At 44.1% G+C, this 20908-nt stretch overlaps 3 protein-coding genes across 6 annotated transcripts in view; 1 reads left to right on the top strand and 2 right to left on the bottom strand.

Moving 5' to 3' along the window:
- NRBP1 (nuclear receptor binding protein 1) overlaps positions 1-1467 on the bottom strand; it is a 28465-nt gene extending 26998 nt beyond the window's left edge. For all 4 annotated transcript variants that reach the window (XM_026671619.2, XM_026671618.2, XM_087947711.1 and 1 more), the window contains exon 1: positions 110-1467. In XM_026671619.2, the coding sequence (XP_026527404.2) occupies positions 110-304 (195 nt within the window). In that variant the 5' untranslated portion in view covers positions 305-1467. The remainder of the gene's footprint in view (positions 1-109) is intronic.
- Positions 1468-2395: 928 nt separating this feature from the next.
- PPM1G (protein phosphatase, Mg2+/Mn2+ dependent 1G) lies at positions 2396-12235 on the top strand. The gene is made up of 10 exons (XM_026671622.2): positions 2396-2637; positions 2976-3045; positions 4161-4246; positions 4671-4806; positions 5394-5842; positions 6044-6160; positions 6320-6554; positions 7827-7956; positions 8180-8282; positions 8813-12235. The coding sequence occupies exons 1-10, from the start codon at positions 2518-2520 to the stop codon at positions 9005-9007; spliced, it is 1641 nt and encodes a 546-aa protein (XP_026527407.1). The 5' UTR covers positions 2396-2517; the 3' UTR covers positions 9008-12235.
- LOC113414634 (E3 ubiquitin-protein ligase RNF19A-like) lies at positions 11035-20115 on the bottom strand. The gene is given in 9 exon segments (XM_087947892.1): positions 11035-11398; positions 11782-11965; positions 13148-13285; positions 13459-13552; positions 13554-13574; positions 13733-13895; positions 15285-15432; positions 15592-15800; positions 19174-20115. Coding segments are annotated over 9 exon segments (1602 nt in total). The 5' UTR covers positions 19656-20115; the 3' UTR covers positions 11035-11235.
- Positions 20116-20908: the final 793 nt, after the last annotated feature.

The raw sequence follows: 20908 nt of genomic DNA on the forward strand, positions 1-20908 counted from the left end.
TCACGCTCCACCAACCCGGCGTGACAAGACCTCGCCGCATACATGGCTATCACCCCGGCGACAAGAGACCGCTGTCCCCAGCCACGACAGCCCCAAAGGTAGAACTCACCGGGGCGCAGGCTAGCCTCCGCCACAGCTCACAACCTGAAGCCAACTGATAGACGACTAGCCGCGCTGCGACGGGGAGCGCTCCAGGGACGGCAGAGGCAGGATTTAGTCGAGCCAATAAGAAGCCGACCTGCGCATCAAAGACGCGTTTGGATTGGAGAGAGTGCTGCAAGGCGGGCCCCGCGGTGGTTCTCATTCAACTCCAGCAGTCCGCCGAGCTCCGGTGGGACAAGGCGACAGGGCGGGGTCTTTATGGCTGCAGAAAATGGAACCAGATATTCCTGCGCACGTTGATACTTGGAGTGGGTCTTGCGTGACCCAGAACCAGCCCGTGTAGAGAGCTGTTCCGTATTTCCAAGCGGTCTGCGGAGCCAGTGCGAGAAAGTCGTCTTTCCAATCGGTGCGTGAAGCAAATTGACTGCGGCTAAGCTCCTCTTAGATTCCTCATTGAAATGCCATACAGGGTTAGAAAAGCTCCCTCTGATAGTAGTAAAGTTTTTGAATTAGGAAGAAACAGTCCTTGATAATAGTTCTGAACATTGGTAATGGAGCAGAAAACTTATGCACGAATTAACAGCTGGTTTCTACATAACCTGACTATAATCACAGTACACTGAAGCATAGTCAACTAAATCAGAGTTTTGCTGGAATTGGTCAAAAACTACACAAACCTTGATGATATGAGGTAAAAACATATATCAGAATTTTCCTAATTAAGCTTCTAATTCTCCAGGTGCTGGTACTGAGATATACATATCCCCAACTGGTGATTGTCATGTTGGTTAATAGGCAATATCATGAATTTATGTAATCTCTAAGGAATTATTGAGTGTGTCATCTGCACCTCTATAACTGGTTCAGTTCTGCAACCCAACAAGACAGACACAGACTCCAGAGTGTAATTAGGACTGCAGAAAAAACAATTACCTACAGCCAATCGAGGATCTGTATACTGCACCAGTCAAAAAGAGGGCTGTGAAAATATTTACAGACCCCTCACATCCAGGACATAAACTGTTTCAACTCCTTCCCTCAAAATGACCCTATAGAGCACTGCACACCAGAACAACTAGACACAAAGACTGCATTACTATTAATCTTCTCATCACTTCTTATCGCACATCCCCTCCCACTTGTGACTGTATGACTGTAACGTTGTCGCTTGTATCCTTACAATTTATATTAACTGTTTCCTGGTATGATTTGATTGCTTATTGTACCCTATGACTTAAGTATGGTACCTTATTTTTTACTCTTGATGAATGTATCTTTTATGTGCACTGAAAGCATTTGCACCAAGACAAATTCCTTGTGTGTCCAATCACACTTGGCCAATAAAGAATAAAGAATTCTATTAAAACCATCAAAACTGGTTCAATTGCTACAAGTGTATAGCCTAAAGTCACCCAGTTCCCTGTAGATTTGAACTTGAGTCCATTTTTTATTACAAGTATTTTCCATCAAATTGCTGCCAACTCCTAGCAATCACATAGATTTTCTTCATATCTTAACCACCCAATCACATTTTATTAACTCTACAATATCCTTTTTGAGTTATAGTAGATACAACTGTACATACTGTTCTAAGTGCACATAAAGTTCTGTAAAGGTACATATTGGCTGTTTGATTTTCAATTCCAAATGATTTTGAGCACAGAATATTGTTTTCAAATTATAGTTATTGCCTTAAAATAGTTTATTAGCAAATCTGACAATAATTTTCACATTTTAACTGCCAATTCCCTAATATAGGGAATCCTTCATTTTTAACAATTCTTTTAGCCTACAGCTCCCTTATATATGTAATGTAATGTCTGTTAAGCAATCTGACAAATTACCATATTGATACTTGATTTGACTATGCCACTGCCTCCTATTCCCTCTGCTTGAACTGATTGAAGTGGCTCTGTATCCAGTACACTTTTGTGCATCTTTGTGCAAACCATGATCTGGGTGACTGCGAATCTCCGAAGATATTCAGTACTGTGGACTTGCGTAGGAAATGCAGTACTGCAAAGAGAAATTCCACTTCAGTAAATGGAAATAAAATACCTTCCAGACCTTCCCCTTAGTTGCTCGGCAACCAGTGGTACGCCCTGTCCTCCTCATAGTCTATGATTTTGCAACATCCCGTCCGGCTTTCTCTCCTCCCAACTCTCCCATTCATTCCCTTCTGTCCTACGACTGCCTTCAACTTCCCTCACTCTCTCTAGCAACGGCTCCGCTCTGGAAACTTCTCCCCCCCCTCCTTCGTATCATTCATCGGCCTCACATCCGGTTCCCGTGGTTCCTCGGCGGGGACTCTATGGTGTCTGTTTCCGGTCCCCAAGTCGCCTTCCCTGTGTCGTTTGCTTTCTGTCTTTACCGCTCTTCCTTCTTCGGCTCGGCGGGGCCCGCGGCTGCCTTGCCATGGGTGCCTACCTGTCGCAGCCCAGCACGGCCAAGAGCTCTGGGGATGGTGTCGGAATTGGGCCGCGCCCGCTTCACTTCGGCTACAGCGCCATGCAGGGCTGGCGGGTCTCCATGGAGGTGAGGGCGGGACGGACTGAGAGCGGGAGAACGGTGTCTTGCTGGGCGATTCTGCCCTACGGGAGGCCGCAGCCTCGCTTCTTATGGCGGCTTTCAGTGGGGAAAGCGCTCTGATTATTCTCAGGGCTAACGGCTAGGGACACCTCCCCCCGCCCCCGCCGAGGAGTCCCCTTACATTGGCGGAGCTGTTACTAGTTCGGTGCCCCAGTGGCACCGGCAGGCTGCGGGGGGGACCGTTGCGCTTGTTTTACCTGCCTGCTTTCTTGGCCCCGTCTGAAATTGCGCTTGGTCCGCTGTAGTCGCCGTTTTCCCCCTTCACCGATCCTTCTCTTTTTCAGGATGCTCACAACTGCATTCCCGATTTAGACAGTGAGACTGCAATGTTCTCTGTGTACGATGGTCATGGAGGTAAGGGTTACCCAATAACAAAGTGTCCACTCGTTTAAGGACATCTGTTGGGCCTGGGCGCTTTGAGAAGGCTTATCTTGCGAGGCCCTTACAGCTCGAGGAGGCTCATTGCCGGTGTTCTTTATGGACTTCAACTCCTAGAATTCCTGAGTGAGCCATAAAAGGTTCCCCATCCCTGGCCTACTGGTTTTTCAGTTGTGGGGGAAATCCATTTTTGACTTGAATAGGACTGTTTAATATACAAATGTAGGACATATGTATATTAAACAGTCCCATTTGTATATTAAACAGTCCCATTTGTATATTAAACAGTCCCATTCAAGTCAAAAATGGATTTCCCCCACAACTGAAAAACCAGTAGGCCAGGGATGGGGAACCTTTTATGGCTCACTCAGGAATTCTAGGAGTTGAAGTCCATAAGTGATAGAAGAGCCAAGTTTCCCTACCCCTGGACTAGGGTAACCAGTCACAGGTAATCCTCAACTTACCACCACAATTGGACTCAAAATTTCTGTTGTTAAGTGAGACATTTGTTAAGTGAATTTTGCCCCATTTTACAACCTTTCTTGTCTCCGTTGTTAAGGGAATTGATAAGTTAGTAACCCGGTTGTTAAGGGAATCTGGCTTCCCCATTGACACTGCTTGTCAGAAGATCGCAAAAAGTGTTCACATGATCTTGGGACACAGCAAAGGTCATAAATATGAACCAGTTGCCAAGCATGTTAATTTTGATCATGGGGATACCAGAAAGATGGTAACTGAAAAATGGTCATAAGTCACTTTTTTCAGTGCCGTAACTGTGAACGGTGACTAAATAAACTGTTGTAGATCGAGGACTACCTGTATTATTACAACATTGCCTTTGTAGGAAGTCTTAATGGTCTAGCAGATTAACCTCTCTGGTTTTTGTAGAAGGATGGATTTGTCAATGCTAGGGTCCTAACTCAATGCTAACTCCTGTGTGCCAAATAAATGGGTCTTTGAGTTATTTCAGCGCTACTCTGTTTGTTTAGCTTTGGGATGCCAAAACATATTTTCTCCAAAACAAACAAGAGGTTACTTGTGGGATGAAACAAAGGATTGTCAGTTTCTAACTGTTGACCTCTTTGCTGTAGGAGAAGAGGTAGCTCTATATTGTGCCAAATACCTGCCAGAGATCATCAAGGATCAGAAAGCATATAAAGAAGGCAAACTACAAAAGGTAAGATAGAAAGGCTACCTTCCAAAATTATAGAAGAGCATGCCAAAGAAGTACAATTCTAATTCTGTGAAGGATTCATTTCATGATTCCATTCCGTCTTTCCCCAGTCTTTGCCAACTTGATCCTTTTAAGATATTTTCTTTGACTAAGTTGTAAAATACCTAAATTGCTTGTTAAAAACTAGAATTTAGCATAAATATGAAGCCAATTCTGGTTGGAAATTGGCTATTTTTTGTGTAACAATGAAAGAGAAAGTGACAGAAATATTTCTGTCCACTGGTATGAATTGTGGTGCAATATAGTATTAGCCTGTTTATTAGGGATATTAAGAACTATATCATACATCTTGGATAAGTTGCTATTTAAATAGTTTTTAATATTTATGGTGGTCACAAAGAAGTCTTCCTTTATTTTTTCTTATTAGGCACTTGAAGATGCTTTTTTGGCCATTGATGCCAAGTTGACAATGGAAGAAGTAATCAAGGAATTGGCACTGATGTCAGGGCGGTCTCGAGATGAGGGTGATGAGAAAGAGATGAAAGTGGCAGATGAAGATGATGGTGAGTGAAGCAGCAACTTGCAGTCCAGTGTGCAGATCAGAGGCAAAAGCCAAGTACCAGCAGGGGAGCTCTTATATCAACTTTGTATGTAACTGAGTTTAAATGCCTAAAGTGGAAAGATGTCTGAGATCACATTTCCTATGTTGTGTTAAATTTGATGTAAGCAAATCAAACCAGAGATCAAGTCTTTGACTATGCCAACTTTAAGAAAGAGCCTAGACAAAACCAGAGGTGGAGAACTAACAGTTCTAAGCAAGCATTGCTGGTGACTGGGGTAAAGGGAATTAATTCACCATCATGTTTGCACTTACACACCCAAACAGTTGCAGCTTGGTAAAAACAGTTTATACACTTAGGAAAGCTAATGTCTGGCCCAGTTACAATGACATGTGACCTTAGGACCGGCAATTTGTAGTGAGGAATATAATTCCACCTGTATTTTAGCATGTAGATTGATGTCATTTGTATAAAACTCTTGTTCCTTTAGTCATAATAAATGACTTTCCTGAGCTATGATTTTAAAAAGGTAGGTAACTGGATGTCACATTGAGACTGGCTGCACTTTCTCCCCCAATACTCCCATACAGTGGACAATGAGGAGACTGCCTTGCTGCACGAGGAGGCTGCAATGACTATTGAGGAGCTTCTGACTCGATATGGGCAAAACTGTATCAAGGGCAAGCTGGGTCCACCAGGCAAAGATGTAACCCAGGAAAATGCCCAGGAGCCAAGTTTGAATGGTGAAGTAGATGCTGAGGAGCCCTCGAGGCGTCATAAAGAGGGTGAAGAAGAGGAGAAAAATGGCAAATTGTGCTCTGAGACCATCAGTGCCTCCCATGGTCCAGATGTGGCTGGTGGAGGGGATGCTGGTACTTGCCAAAAAAAGACAGCTGAGGGAGCATCTCCTGCCAGTGGTGAGATGGAGCCATCCTGCTCGTCTGCAAGCAAGAGCCAGCAAGTGATCAAGTCAATGTTCTTTGAGGACAGTGAGGATGAATCAGAGGATGCAGAAGAGGAGGAAGATGACGATAGTGAGGTACCATCACCATTTGGGCAGTGGTGTGGGGGTGGGGGGGCATTTTATCCTTCCATAGTTGAGCTGAAAAAGTAGAACTTAGCCTTCTTTACAGATGAAGGCTAAGAAGGCAGCACCCCAGGTCCTGAATGCAGGACAGCAGCCAGAGCCATGGGGTCCATTTAATTTCTGTTACGGGTGGATGTATTACATTTTGATTAGGAATGCAGTGAGGATGAGGATAGCTACAGCAGTGAGGAAGAAGAATATGATACTGAAGAAGCAGAAGAGGAAGATGATGAAGACATGATGCTCCCAGGAATGGAGGGCAGAGAAAAGGTCAGTGTTTGTGAAGAAAGAGGGGAAGGAATAGGGGCACAGTGGTCCTTAACTGAAACTTGCTGAGCTTCTTTTGCTCTCATCCTGGTCTGAGGCCCACTCTTTCAGTAAGTCTTGCGCTTCGGCATGGGCTCTCCTCACAGTTCTCTTACTCTTCAGCCTGGCTCAGACAGCGGCACAACGGCGGTAGTGGCCCTTATCAGAGGCAAGCAGCTAATAGTAGCCAATGCTGGAGATTCCCGGTGTGTGGTGTCTGAAGGTGGAAAGGCTGTGGATATGTCCTATGATCATAAGCCTGAAGATGAGGTGGAATTGGCCAGAATAAAGAATGCTGGTGGAAAAGTAACCATGGATGGCCGGGTAAATGGTGGCCTCAATCTCTCCAGAGCAATTGGTGAGTAAACAAGTATGCATGTGCTAGAGTTATAGGGTGGTAGCCACTACTGACAACAAACACCACATCTCCCACTCAGCCTTCAGATGACAAAAACATCACACGTGCAATCTTCCAATCTGCAGCCTCCTGTTCTCTGAAAGAGGAAGCTATTTCTTCAATCATCTGACCTGGAGCTATTGAAGGGCCTTAAATACAAAGGAAAAGGAGTTGAAATAAAGAAAATAGAACGATCTAAAAATAGATTATTTTATAATGCTTCTTGTTTGCAAATCAAACCTTGTACTAATGGGACTTATTTTTAACAATTGTCAGAAGCCAGCTTTTGAAAACTCAAATGCAAAGGACTGACAACTTTTCCTATGGAATGTTCCAGCAACAATTAGAAACTTAGGTCCATGCTAAATTTTAAAGGTGGCTTAATTGCGGACATGCCCATTCACAAGAAAAGGCTTTAAACATGGTACATATGCTTGATGCCATCTGTGACTTGGCCAAAAAAAATATAGCATGTGTGAATGTGAAAGTAGCGCGAAGCAAGAATTGGTTGCCAATAGTGAATCCTTTGACTAAAAGTGGCTTAAATGTTGTGGATATGGTATCTAGATCAGGGGTCCCCGACCCCTGGGCCATGGTCTACTACCGGGCCGTGGCTGGTTTGGAAGTGGGCGACGTGAGCAGCTGGTCTGCGCATGCATTCATGCAGCTCATCTCACGTGAGCAGCAGACCAACACGCACATGCAACTCAACACAGATGAACAGTGGGCCGGTTCACACACACCAGCCCACCACTTGCATCAGCCAGTTCCTCCCCCCACACCACTCTGTTAGGCCACCAAGCCATAAAGTTTGGGGAGTAGATTAAATGGGTCTTTTAGCCAGTCCACCCACATTTGGGGGAGTTATTTTCAGGAGGATTTACTTTTATTTTTTTGATTTGTCTATGGGAGCATGAAGCTCAAATTCCAGAATCACTTCAATGAATATTCGTTATTAAGCCAGTTTGACTTGATCCATCGTGGAAGTGAATCCTGGCTGCTTGATTTGGAAGAAATGGAATGTGTAGCTAGCTAGCTGCATACAAACCAGAATTTAACTAAAAAAAAAACCCCTGATGTGTCAAAGGTGCCTTTCTGCTTGAGAAATGCCTTGAATGTTCTGGGGATTTTTTTTCCAGTTAGTGAGCATAGCCCAGATTTCTCCTTGTTGCTGCACTTTTCTCCGGGACAGTGAACATTCAAATAAACCTCTTGAACCTTTTTGTATCTTAGGAGATCATTTCTATAAACGTAACAAGAATTTGCCCCCAGAAGAACAGATGATCTCAGCGCTGCCAGATATCAAGGTGCTGACAATCAACGATGACCATGATTTTATGGTCATTGCCTGTGATGGCATCTGGTAGGTGAAAATTGAGCTTTGGAATAAACAAGAATCCTTCCGTAGTCGGCTGACGCTTAATTTCTTTCAATATACTCGGGGAGTAGAGAATGCTGATAACTTGTACCAAGTCAAGACCTGGAAGGGATTATAATTACAAAGCTGAGGGCAGGTTGATGTAATTGTAACCTATTGTAGTCTTACATTTATTTTTCATGATCTCTCTCTTTTGCTCCTAATCCAGGAATGTCATGAGCAGCCAAGAGGTTGTGGATTTTGTTCAATCCAAGATCGCACAGAAGGGTGAAGATGGAGAGTTGCGATCTCTGTCATCTATAGTAGAAGAAGTGAGTTGGAGACTGGTGGACGTGACAGTTGAAATTAAGTATAGGAATATTTCTATAGTATATGGAAAAAGGCATTCAGTTCTCAGGTTTAGCAGATTTTTTCTTTAGGCTACAAGATGAGAGTTATAGTTCAGATTGCCAGGAGAAATGATCTGATTGGGGCTCTAAAAAGTTTCTCTTTGAAAGCACCTAAGAAGGACTAGATCTTGAAATGCACCAGGCATGCACTGTTTACTGACCGGGTCCCAATTGGTTAAACCTGGGGAACAGTCACCTATCTTAATAACAAATTATCTTCAGGAACTGAAAAAATGTTACAGGGTAATCATTTAGTTTCATAGTCCACTTCTAGTAAATCATCCTCAGTTTACACAAAGATTCCTTCCTGCAAGTCTATTTGCCGGCTGCCTGGCAGGTATTGGAAACCATCAAACTATTGCCTGGATTTCTCTGTCCTTTGGGTTTAATGAGTGTATGCCAGAAGCTGAATTTCATGCCGAATTCATTCTCTAATTTTTGTCTATAAACAGCTCCTGGATCGTTGCTTGGCTCCTGACACATCTGGTGATGGAACAGGCTGTGACAACATGACTTGTATCATCATCTCTTTTAAACCATACATCAGTCAAGGCTCCCCTGTTGAGAGCAGCAAACGGAAACTGGAGGATAGCACAACAACTAGCCCCACAGAAGAGGGTTGTAGCAAGAAGGCCCGACAGGACTAGCAGCCAAGTTGGGTAGGGAATTGCCCATGCTCTCACTGGACTCTTGTTTTCTAAACAAAGCTGAACTTTTGATGCCTGTTTTAGGCTTTTTTATCCTTAGGGAGGCCCATTTTGTCTTTATTATTTGGAGGGAAAAGGGATTCAGGGTGGGTCCCATTGGTCTTTGAAACCATTCCAAAGAGTGAATGACAGGGAGGATCATAATCTGGCCAAAGCCCAGAAGGCAGTCTACCTGCTCAAACACTCTCTGTCCCACAGTTACACACACAGATAAAAGACCACTGCAGCGTCTCTCTGGTTGTTGCCATTTCCGTGCCTGTAATTTTTCTGTGGGCAGGTAGCAGTTTTACAGTGTGGAGATTTCAGAGCTGCAGTTCTATTTAAGGCCTCCACTTTTTTTAAAAAAATTGTGGGACTGATTGCCATGCCCCCCCAACCAATGGCTACCAAGCCCCAACTCTGTCATTCATTTTAAACTGAGAATTTTTTTTTTCAAACTAAAAACTAAAACTCTTTATCAGTGACTGTGTACTTTTGTAAAATTGTGAGGGGAAGTAAGATGAACTGAACTATTATGTAATTCATTGATTCTGTAGTTTCTTCCCTTTTCTTGTTCATTCCATTTTCTTCCCAATTCCTTTCCCTCTGTGAGTTCCATGCCTATGACTTGCAAGGTCTTATTCTGCCCAAACAAACTAGGACCAACACCAAATTGTCTTGTCCGTGGAAACTTAACCCTTATGATTTCCCCAGGAAGCTTGCAAAAGACAGACACCCCCAATTTGTTTTTGTTCTATGTTTTGTCTTGTAGAAAAGTCGGATTCTTTTCTCTGAATGTAGGGGAACCTAAATTTAGCCGCATGGTTTTTATTAAGACTTGAATGCAACCCTGTAGGCCATGAAATATAGCACTCTTATTTTATAGTCATAAATTTCAATTTGAACTTGAAAAAAAGTGGGAATTGGAAACCTTTGAGACACAAATCTTTGGTTTCCAATACCACCCTTAAAACTCCCCAAACCTGAAAACAAGTTGGCCACCGTTATTTTAGCCTCCCACAAATGAGCCAAAACTGTGAATGTCACTGGAATATCTCTTCCAGCTGGTTGCAGTGTGGTTCACCAGCCCGCTGCAAGTTGTTTGCCCTTTTTTCCAAGACGCTTTATAACAGCTTTTTCCCATTTTGTTACATCTATTGTTCCTACACCATAGATTTGTGTAAGTCCAACCCAAAGTTGATTTTCAACCTATTTTGCCTCATTCCTATGGAATATAGGATCATAATATTACCAGACATTGAAGTTCCTTCTTCGGTTTCAATATTGAGGTGAAAATTACTTGCAACTTTAAGTGGAATTACTGCTGTTCCATTAGATTTCTGAGGAATTCCATAAGCGATCACTCAGGTAAAGCTAGCATATTTTAACGTTCAGAAATTTCATAGGAGCCTATTCTACACTAATGGTTTTAATAGTAAGTCTCTTGTGGGACTTGCTATAAAGCAATCCACAATGTAGTCCAGAATCCCTCATAAGATCTAGCCTGGCTGCATGTGCACCCTTTTTCACCCTACCCATACAAGCTTTCTTTGATTCTCTGAAATTAGCATTAGGCTTTCACTTGAGGATTTCCCAGTTTCCCCAAATCTCAGTCGTCATCCAGAAGATTAACGTATGTAACTATTTTATCACAACTGAAACTCTGGCCTATTTAGATCAGTGCTTTCACTTCCACAAGTACTCTGCTCAAAGTGGTTACTTCAAACCATTTAATCAGAGGTAGGAAATCTACGATTCAGGAGATCTAATCCATATGGGCAATTATGAGTGATGTTTGAAGTTGTAATTCAACATCTGGAAGATGAGAAGCTTCCCAAGCCTCCTTTAATGTGAATCTGGCCTCACAGTTGTTCTCTCAGTGGTTGTTCAGCAGTTTAGCCCCATCTGACGAGACTTCTTCCCACCATCTAAGTAGGTAACGCATGGAGTTCCATCCCTACATATTAAAATGGGAGGATCCATTAGACTCCTCTGATAGCTGCTATTTATTATCTTGAAGCACCAAAGATCTTAATCAAGTGGAAGGCAAAATGGGGGCTAAAAGATGCCAAGTGTTTGGGTAACCAAAGTGAGCAGTGATGAATCTTGCATGGGCTGTTGTAGACAGACTTGGCTTTCAAGCTAGGAGAACTTGGATCTTCAGTCCACAATTGCTTCTCTGTGTTGCTTTACTCTGTCATCACTCCTGCCAAACTGCAGCCATCACTTGTGTAGGCGAGCGAATCTGCTGAAAAGCTGTGGCCTGATGCAGCACTACAGAGACTGTGCTCACCGGCAGCCTGTGGCTGAGTTTCAATCTCCACTTCCACTTCCACCATATTCAGGCCATCCCTGCACAGGGGAAGAACAGCACTTCTTGTGAACGGGGAGGGAATATGGCTCAGAAAAACAGGGTAGAGAGTTATAATTCACAATATTGCACTATAAGGCAAACTGGGAAGAAGAGTGTGTTTTTGTGTTTCTCCCCTCTGCGCTACTGTATTGTTTCTGAACTGAAAACAGGAGGAGTATGTCTGCCATGACTGAGAAACTGGGGGTAGCAGTGAGATGGAACCTGTCCCAAACAGGACTTGCAACAGCCCAATAAAGCAGAACTGAGCCAACACTGCTTGTTCAATAGGTCTTCCTTCCCTGCTCTTCTGTTCCATCCAGAGATTACTTATAAGGAGTAACTTTGCTTGGGACTCCCTCCAACCCAAGTCCACTAGACTGACCTGTGAGAAGTTTCTTGAGCTTCACTCAGCATGCTGCCTGCCAAGGCTACAGTGCTGGCAGATTCGCTTTTCCAATCTTTTTGGTAGGGTTCTTCGTGTTGACTGTTACTTGAATGGCGGATGGAAGCAGAAGCCCCCTTCTCGGGCACCATGGGGGTAGGCAGCACAGCCAGCAGTTCGTTCACTGGTATGAAGAAAGAAAGGGTAAACATGGCAGCATCCCCTTTCTTGGCATCAAAAATATCTTCACATATTTAGGTAACCTCTGCAAGGTTTCCTTAATGGAAATGTTGATCCTGCGAAACCTAATAGAATGAAACTGTCTGCAAGTGCAGAGATTGAGCAAAGTTTTCAAATGGTACTAAAACAAAAAAGAGGAATAAAAGGGTTTATTGTCACACAGTTTTTAAAAAGCTCACAAATTCTGAATATTAAATGTCAGTTTTAGAAAGCTGCTCTGTTGTGGTATTTCCCATTTGTTACTACTAATATCTTTTAGCAATTGTAGACAATACGAGCAGGAGATACCCGTAACTGTAGCTATTATATAAAGGGAGTAATGCAAAAGTTAGGGGAGTTCCTGAGACATTCCTTCATTACTTAAAATAAAAAAAGAATCACTTCTGAGTTTTCTGGGATAATTAGAAAAAATGGCATTTTAAGAATCCTTGCTATGTAATCAAATGAATCAGTTAAACTGGTTTTCACATAGCGCCTTCTTTGCTGTCAGCCTTAGTGCATCACCAAATTACTGACAAAGTTTTCTATGTACATTTGTTGGGAGAGCTGTCAAGACTTAAAACAGGCAAGGAGTGGAACTCAATGGGAATTATAACGCTATGACATTTCTGAAATAGTACCGAATAATACCAGCTATATAAAAAACATAGGCAAATATTGTCAAAAGATTGAAAGCTAGGTGGTTTTCGTTCATCAATAACTAAATTTTGTAGGAACACACCACCTGAAGCCCAGATAGGAAGCTGTAACATAACTCATCAAACTGACATGACAGCTTTCTTCCATAAACAAAACCAAGCGAGATATTCCATTACCAGAATGGCTGCAAAACTAACATATTGTTCCAATGTAATACTATTGGAACCTATATGTAATTGCAAGCCAGCAAATAAGAAATATTCAGAAATAATGGATTGCTGTATCTGCCATTGTAGATTCTTCTCTCACACTTCAAAGCGAAACATCAACTTTCTAATGGAAAAATTAGAATAAGTTATTTTACGGAAGGAGGCTTAAAGGGCAAAGCAATAATATATTAAATGAGAGCCACTTGTGATGTGTCCCTCCCCTGGACTAAATTACTTTGCCTCTCTGACTTCGGCACAACTCACAACAACTCACGTACATTTGGCGAGGTTCTCCAGTTCCACTGTGCTGAGCTCCCCAGCTTCCTTTCGGGAGCTTCCACACCCCCAGCGATTCCGGCACAGAGAGAGTACCACGACCCCATACACGTAGGTGAGCATCAGGGGCACACCCACCCCTGCAGGCAAAGAGCCTGTTATAAGAACCACCTCTGTTCAAGGACTGTTCATGCAGCCATGCAATTCATGAAGGGCAGAAGATTTCCCTCTCAGTTCGAAAGCAAAAAAAAACAAAACACCACCTTGTGGATCCACACGTACCCTCCCATCTCGGTCTCCTTGTGGCTCTTACCAACAGTGACAGCTGTGATGACAGGGGACACAAAGAGAGATAGGAGAATACTGCTGGCAACAGAAAGACACTGCTGGCAGCCTGACAGTTTGCTTCTTGCGCCCGTGGTTCAAAACCTGGAGGAAAAGGAAAGAAAGAATAAGAGGTCCCCAGAAAAAGTACTTTTTAATTTGGCCTAAGCTGCATTTCCCATGAGCCTACGAGAACATCCTGTGCACATTTTAGGGGCCTCTGTGATTATGAAATGGCATGGCCTCCATGCAAGTCTCCTTACCTTCTTCCCTGTGTAAATGGGTATTCCCAGGGTGATGACCGGCACTGCAATGCCAGCAACAATTGAGATCACCATTGGGGCACCCAACACCATGCCCAGCTGCCATAGGAGCTTCCGGGTTCGAGACCAGGGCTTCTTTCCCCAAAAGGTGCAGCCAGAAGGACTGAGGAGAAAATAGGAATCAGTTATGAAAATGGGGACATTCAAAAGTACAAACTGCAGATACCCTTACATTTTCCTCTTGGCTAACACAGGGCCTGCTACCATGCATTTCCAAAGCAGTTTTTTCAGCGCTGGATTAGGCCGTTTCTGAAAACCAAAGTCCCTTTCCCAGAATTGCACACTCACATAAACAGATCTTTGTGAAATCCACTCCTGTTGTTCCCTAACCCCTACTGGACTTGATGTAGCCCAATCTCTTTGCCTTCAATATGTACAAGATGTGGATCTCACTCATCTAGAGAGAAGTATAAAGCTATTGTTTCAGAAGTTCAAGGCTTTCTGAAATTCTTAGTTCATAAAATATTCTTAATCTGCTGCCAGTAGTTTTTTATTTATTTGTTCTCAAAATTCTATTAAAAGTTGTTATCCACTTGGCTGTTTTTGATACCAATTTTGTTGTAAATGTCTATGTCACTATGCGACTTTCTATGGTAGAATAGTGATAGGTAAGTTTAATGTATGGCATATTTATAAACTTAGCTTTATATTAATTTTATTAAAATTATAAGATGAAAGATTAAAAACTAAGATGTTTAGAAGAAAAAGAGAAGTAAAAAGAAGGGAAATAAGAACGAAGCCAAAAGTTCAGGAGATAATAAGTATAAAGAAATGACTTCCAGTTTTCTTTTACAGCAGTTAGAGGTAAATTAACCTCTTACTCTATGGTTATAATATTTTTATTTTTAAAATGGTATGTCTGTATAAATAAATGGTGCCCTGGATTCTAAGTCAATTATAAAACATTCTTTACCTGCAATGACTCATCTTATCCATGTTATTTAATTTAGTGAGTATATAAGTAGATATAGGAGATTGCAATCTCATCATCTAATCCAGGGGTGTCAAACTCAAGGCCCGGGAGCTGGATCCGTTTTGCGGGGTGCTTAGATCTGGCCCCCGGGGCTGCCCTGGAAACAGCAAAGGACTGGTCAGCAGTGCCTCTGCCAGCAAAAACGGAGCTTGTAATGCCCTCCTGAGCTCCATTTTTTGCTGGCAGAGGGTTGCAGGAGGCCATTGCAGCCGAAAACTGAGCTCAGGAGCGAGTTTTCACTGGCAGAGTGCTTAGGCCACCATAGGCAACTGCTGACACAGTGACATCATGCTTCCACGCCCATCATGGCTGCCGCCCCCTCCCCAGATTAAACACAACCCTGATGCGGCCCTCAATGCAATCAAATTTGACACCCCTGATGTAATCCATACTCTTCAAAGTGCTTCTTTGAGCACTCATGGTTTATTTCCATCTCTATCAAGCCTTTGATCTGCAGCTCCATTCCCTGAAAGCCCTGATGGATAGAATAAAAGCCATTTCCCTCTCTATTTGCAACACCTGAGGAAATGCACATCCGTGATTTCTTGCATGCAGAGCCAGCAGAAAAGGCAGCCACAGACAGTGCAGTTCATACGGTTACAGCTCCCATCGTTGATCTTCATGATGAAGGCACCACAGCGGGGACAGACCTTGACGGTGTCAGGGTCTATAGAAAGCAGAAACGGAAAAAAAAACAGGGCTTAAACTAATGCAGCTGACCAGGCCCCAACAGACATACTTAGGGGCAGAGATAGGAGGGTCCTGACAGAAACAATACAGGCAAGGAAGAAACCCAGCGCTGAGAGAAGGCATTGCCTCAACTCACTGTGGGCTGCTTCCTCTTTCCAGATCAGTTGCGTGGAGAGTTCCACAGCTCCCAAAGGGCTCTGCTGCTTCCACTCCCGCCAGGCCTGCTCACAGGAGGAATTGGGGTGCCAGGGCTGCCGGCAATGATAGCAAAATTCTGTCTTGCAATCCTGACGACCACAAACAAGCCGGGGGCATTCAGCACAGCCATAGGCAATTACAGCATAACTGGAGGAAGAAGAAAAAAAGCAGGGATATCAACTCGAGAACTCAATAGCTCTCACAGAATTCACTTGCCTAATTCAAGCTTTACTTTTATTTTTTATTTACATCTGACCTTTCATTCAGCAGCTGAAGGCAACATACAGAGTGCTCCTCCTCCAATTTTCCCCGTAACCATGTGAGCTAGGCTGGGCTGAAAAAAGAAACTGGTCCAAATTTACTTAGTAAGTTTCCAAGGCTAAAGATGAACTAGAATCAGGGTTTTCCTAGTGCCAGTCGAATACATTAACTATTATACCATACCGATTCTTTAAGCTTTGACATTTGGCCTTTTATTATTTGTACTATTTTATTATTTATTTTATTAATTTATAAGGCTGCCTTTCTTGTCCAAGTGACTCTTGTCAGTTTAAGGATTAAAACAGTACAAATCTAAACAAATAGGAAATGGCAGCTTAAAATAAAAATCTCAGAGTAATAATAAGCCACCTGAGTTTTGCTAACTTACTGGCCTCCAGTGCCAGGGCAAACAGCCAGGTCTAAATACTTTCAGAAAGGCCAGCAGGTTGGAGCCAATTGGATCTCTTGGTAAAGGTGTTCCAGAAGACAAATACTGTGATTGAAAAAGTGTTTTTTCCTAGGTCTCACAAGATGGCATTTTTAAATTCAGGAGTCCTGTAACATGTTCCTCCTGCCAGATCTAATACAGCTAGTCCTCAGTTAACGAGAACAATTAGGACCAGAAATTATGTTGCTAATTGACAGTCATAAAACATGATGTCGTGTGACTGCACCACTTAGCAACAGCTGTTCTGGCAATCCTGTTACCATTGGTAAGTAAGGACCATGAAGGATGTTAAGGGAGGACCTCACATGACTGACTTTGCTAGTGGGAAGCTGGCAGGGAATGTCTCAAATCAAAGTTATTGTGGGACACTAGGACCATTAATTACGGATTGATCACCAAGTGCTTGAATAATGGTCTTGTGATTGCACTGCTATGCTGCTGTGTCAGCCCCCTGAGGTAAACCAGACAGGAAATATGACCAGATGAGCTAATTCTATTTTATTATACTGCTACATTAACAGAACCTTGTAAGTCTAGAGCAGTGGTAGTCAACCTGGTCCCTACCGCCCACTAGTGGGCGTTCCAGCTTTCATGGTAGGCAGTAGGGGTTTTTTCCCCTCTTTATAAATCACCATTGCTGTGGAACCGGTGGGCGGTTAGAGAAAATTTTACTACTAACAGAGATACAAAAGTGGGCGGTAGGTATAAAAAGGTTGACTACCCCTGCTCTAGAGGTACAAATTTCCAGACACCATTTTTAGCCATCGGATCAACTAGGATGTGTCGTTCCCAAATGTCTTCCTTCCTCTGACTGATAAGCCACTCTGTCTTGTCTGATTGTTTCCTAGGCAGCATATCTCTTTCCCTCATTCCTCAAGGCCATTCCCACATGCCATTAGAAGCTAAGAATGAGTACCAGATTGGTTCAGCACCATTGTAAATTCAAAGAGTCGCTGAATGACTTGTAGTTATGCAAGGATCACCTGTACAGTAGCTACAACGACTGGAAAAAGTGGTCCTTCAATTATCCTGTCCACTGCTACAAAATGCTTTATAAGTAACAGCCAGAATTTTGATTTGCACCTGGAAGGCTATTAGGAGCTAGCGCAATTCACTTTCCCATTCAATCCACTTCCTACAACTTAAAACTTCTTTTAGAATTAAGAGTTCCATGATGGCAGCCACAGTCCTGCCACCACCTTTATGTAACATTTCCATCTTCCATATCTCTATCAGTTGAGAGACATGAATGTTACATGGCTGGGAATCACCAGACAGAAACTATCTGCAATAATGAGCATGTTCTGTAAATACTTTTTTTTTGACATCAATGGGATTTGCTTCTCTCTGTAGGGGTTCACTTAGCTTCAGCGTTCCCAGTTTTTAATCAAGCTTTTCTATCCAATCACCTTAGGATAGGGGCTGACAAAGCAGATCTATCAAGACAGCCTTATGACTTGTTCTTCCCAATACCTAAATAAGCAAGGTTGCAAAGAATTTTTTTTTTTATCTTTAAAACACTGTTGCAGACTGGCAAATCAGTTAAATGCTTAGCCAGCTACCTGCATCAAATCAAATGCAATCAGTACCTAACAGTGCAATATGTGCAGTTGAAACTGTGCCTTCATAAAGAAGGAGCACAACCTGGTAAGATGTGAAGGAGAAGCCAGGAGAGAAAGAAAAAAAATCTGATCTCAGGAAAACAGGTTTGCTGGATAAAGTACAAGGGGCAAATACAGAATAAGCAGGTACAGGGTCTCTCTGGGTACTCTCATTTAATTGGAATCCTCAACTTCAGGTTCCCATTGAAGTTTTCATTTAAATCTACCATGTAGAAGAAATCACTTTATTTAGAACTGGAACTCCAATACAGTCTTACACTAACAGGCCAATTTATTAAAATGTCTTTCAAGTCAAAAAGTCAAGTCACTGTGCTCTAACACCAACGTTTTGAAATTGAAATCGTCTACAGGTCGTGATGCTCTCTCTCCATGAGCTCTGGATCTCTGCATCAGTCCCACCAAATAGACCCAGATCTGTTTGCAGCTGGAAAGGGAACATATGTGCAGAAACTGAATAAATGAACTAATTGAGAAAAGAGATACAAATAGAGCAGTAATGGCTGCCCAATCTCAACCACCTTGCCGTATATTAACTCCACTGCGTCTTTTCTCCAGCAAGCCATTTACTCTTCCCTGCAGGCTCAATTTCAGTTTAATGCAAAACCTCTTCTCCCTCTCTGGCTGTATGCACTCAACATATTTAAAGCACTATGGGTGGACTTACCAGAGGGTTGCCCGTATAAAATTGACAACCAACAGAACCAAATACTGTAAGCCAACACTCCAGGAACATGTATATTCACACAACCCGCTAAGTTTGATCTGTTTAAAATGTGGTTAAGTAGTTCAGGCTTTATGTTTGTTTTTGGTGACTTAGCCCGATGTACGATGCCAGCTCATGCTTTAACCCAGGAAATGGATCCATTTGGTAAGAAGATTGGGTGTGCTTTTTGAATGCAGCCTCTAAGCACTTAAAAAGAGAGGACCACAGTCCCTTAACCAAGCTCAGTCTGAAGCAGGGGTCTCCAACCTTGGCAACTTGAAGACTTGTGGACTTCAACTCCCAGAATTCCTCAGCCAGCTTTGCTGGCTGAGGAATTCTGGGAGTTGAAGTCCACAAGTCTTCAAGTTGCCAAGGTTGGAGACCCCTGGACTCTGAAGCATTTCACTGGTAGATCCGATTTCTGCACCTGCTCAGTGTTTCCCCTCCTGCCCCGCCACAAGGCCTCTGAGCCAGCCTGCACCCCACCTGCAATCAGGGGCCGGGCACCAGCGCGTGCCAGGGTCCGCAACTAACAGGCGCCTCAGCAAGTACTCTTCGTATTTGTCGCGCAGGCCGGCCTCAGGCAGCAGCTGATGGATCTCGGCCGGTTGCAACAGAGCCGGACAGTGCGGACAGGCCAGCTGGACGCGGCTCTCGCTGATCTCGATGCGCAAATACTGCTGCAAACAAGCGAGGCAAGAGAGGTGGGCGCAGGAGGAAAGCGCGGGGAAGGCCGCCGCGGGCTGGGCCAGAAGACACAGCGGGCACTCTACGAGGTCCTCCTGTTCTTTCTCCTCCTCCCTCTCCTCCTCCTCCTCCTCTGGAAGCATTAAAGCGACTCGGGTCTCCTCGGCGCGGTCTAAGCGGGGCCTCTCCGGCTCCCCGAGTGGTTCCGACATCGCCTGGGGTTTTCGTCCAAAGAGGCTCAGGGCGCCGAGGGAGGGAGGGTCCACCCTGGGTCTCTTCATCTGGGCCGAAGATGCTCTGAGACGAGCCGGGCGGAGGCGTTCAAGCCCATCGCACTGCTCAACCCGCAGAAAGGCCGTTGAAGTGGCGGCCAAAGGCCTCCTCCTCCATCTCCAGGCTCAGAGTCTCCGATCGGCGGCGGGCTCCTCTTTTCAGCTGCGCTCAGCCATCGGCTGCCTCCTGCTCCGCGACGCCTCTAATCCCCTTCCAGAGGGCAGGAGAGAAGCCGGCAGGGGCGCAAACGGGAGGACCGCTTTCTCCGGGCTTTTGGGACCGAAACACCCCGAAAATTGCGGCGCGCGGGGGCCTCGCGGGCCTATTGCGGACGCGGCGAGCTTAGCCCGAGGATCACTAGCCAGCTAGCCACTCGGCCACTTTGTCCTTGGCACGGCCAGCGAAAGGCGGGGTCTGCGCCTGATTCGCTTGTGCCCTGCGGTGTCGCCACCTCTTGGCTCTCGCATTAGCGCACTCGCCCCCGCTCGGCAGCCTGGGAAGTGTAGTCCTCCAAGGAAGACGGAGCGAGACAAAGGGAGGGTCTTCCCATTCCTGCTCGTTCTTTAAACTTTGTTTTTGTTTTTTTCCCCTCTTCGTTCCCTTTGCGCGACAAAATGAATCGTCCTACGGAGAAGAAAGCAGAAAAAGGCACATCAAAGTTGCACAGAGACTCAAGTCAAGATTCAGAAGGACCTTGACGGACTTGAACAGGGCGCCCTATCCAATTAAATGCAATCCCGCCGGTGTGAAAAGTAACGTCCTACAACCTAGACAAGAAAAACCAATTTGCACAGGTGTCGAATAAGTGGTACCTGGCTCAACAGGAGCAATTGCGAGGGGGAATCTAGGTGTCGTAACAGAACGCCACTTAAGCATGACTGAGCAGTGTGCTGCAGATGCCTAAAAAACTAACGCGGTCCTAGGTTGCAACAACACAGGGATAGTTTCACCGTCACGTTGTACCGCTTTATGGTGCACCGGTGAGACGACATTTGGAATACTGCGTCCAATTCTGGTCACCACGATGCAAAAAAGATACATGAGACTCTAGAAAGAATGCAGAGAATAGCAGCAAGGATGTTAAGGGGTCTGGAGGCTAAACCATAAAATGAAGAATTAAGAGAACTAGGTCTGTCAAGTCTAACAATGATGGAATATGTGCCTACTTCTTAAGAAAGCTATCCACTGCCATAGCCAAACCTCTAAGCATAATCTTTGAAAAATCTTCCAGGACCAGCTCCTTGCCTAACCTATGGTCACA

Source organism: Notechis scutatus, chromosome 1 (genome assembly GCF_049901735.1).
Source record: "Notechis scutatus isolate UNSWTSFEM ecotype Mainland chromosome 1, rNotScu1.2, whole genome shotgun sequence".
In the NCBI taxonomy this organism is placed as follows: Eukaryota; Metazoa; Chordata; class Lepidosauria; order Squamata; family Elapidae; genus Notechis; species Notechis scutatus.

What these genes read in the sequence shown, in the direction of transcription:
- PPM1G (XM_026671622.2), top strand. Translation starts at nt 2,518, where the DNA reads ATGGGTGCCTACCTGTCGCAGCCCAGCACGGCCAAGAGCTCTGGGGAT. An exon ending in AGGAAGATGACGATAGTGAG is followed by an intron (nt 5,843 to 6,043) that starts GTACCATCACCA and finishes CATTTTGATTAG; the next exon opens with GAATGCAGTGAGGATGAGGA. An exon ending in GAATGGAGGGCAGAGAAAAG is followed by an intron (nt 6,161 to 6,319) that starts GTCAGTGTTTGT and finishes CTTACTCTTCAG; the next exon opens with CCTGGCTCAGACAGCGGCAC.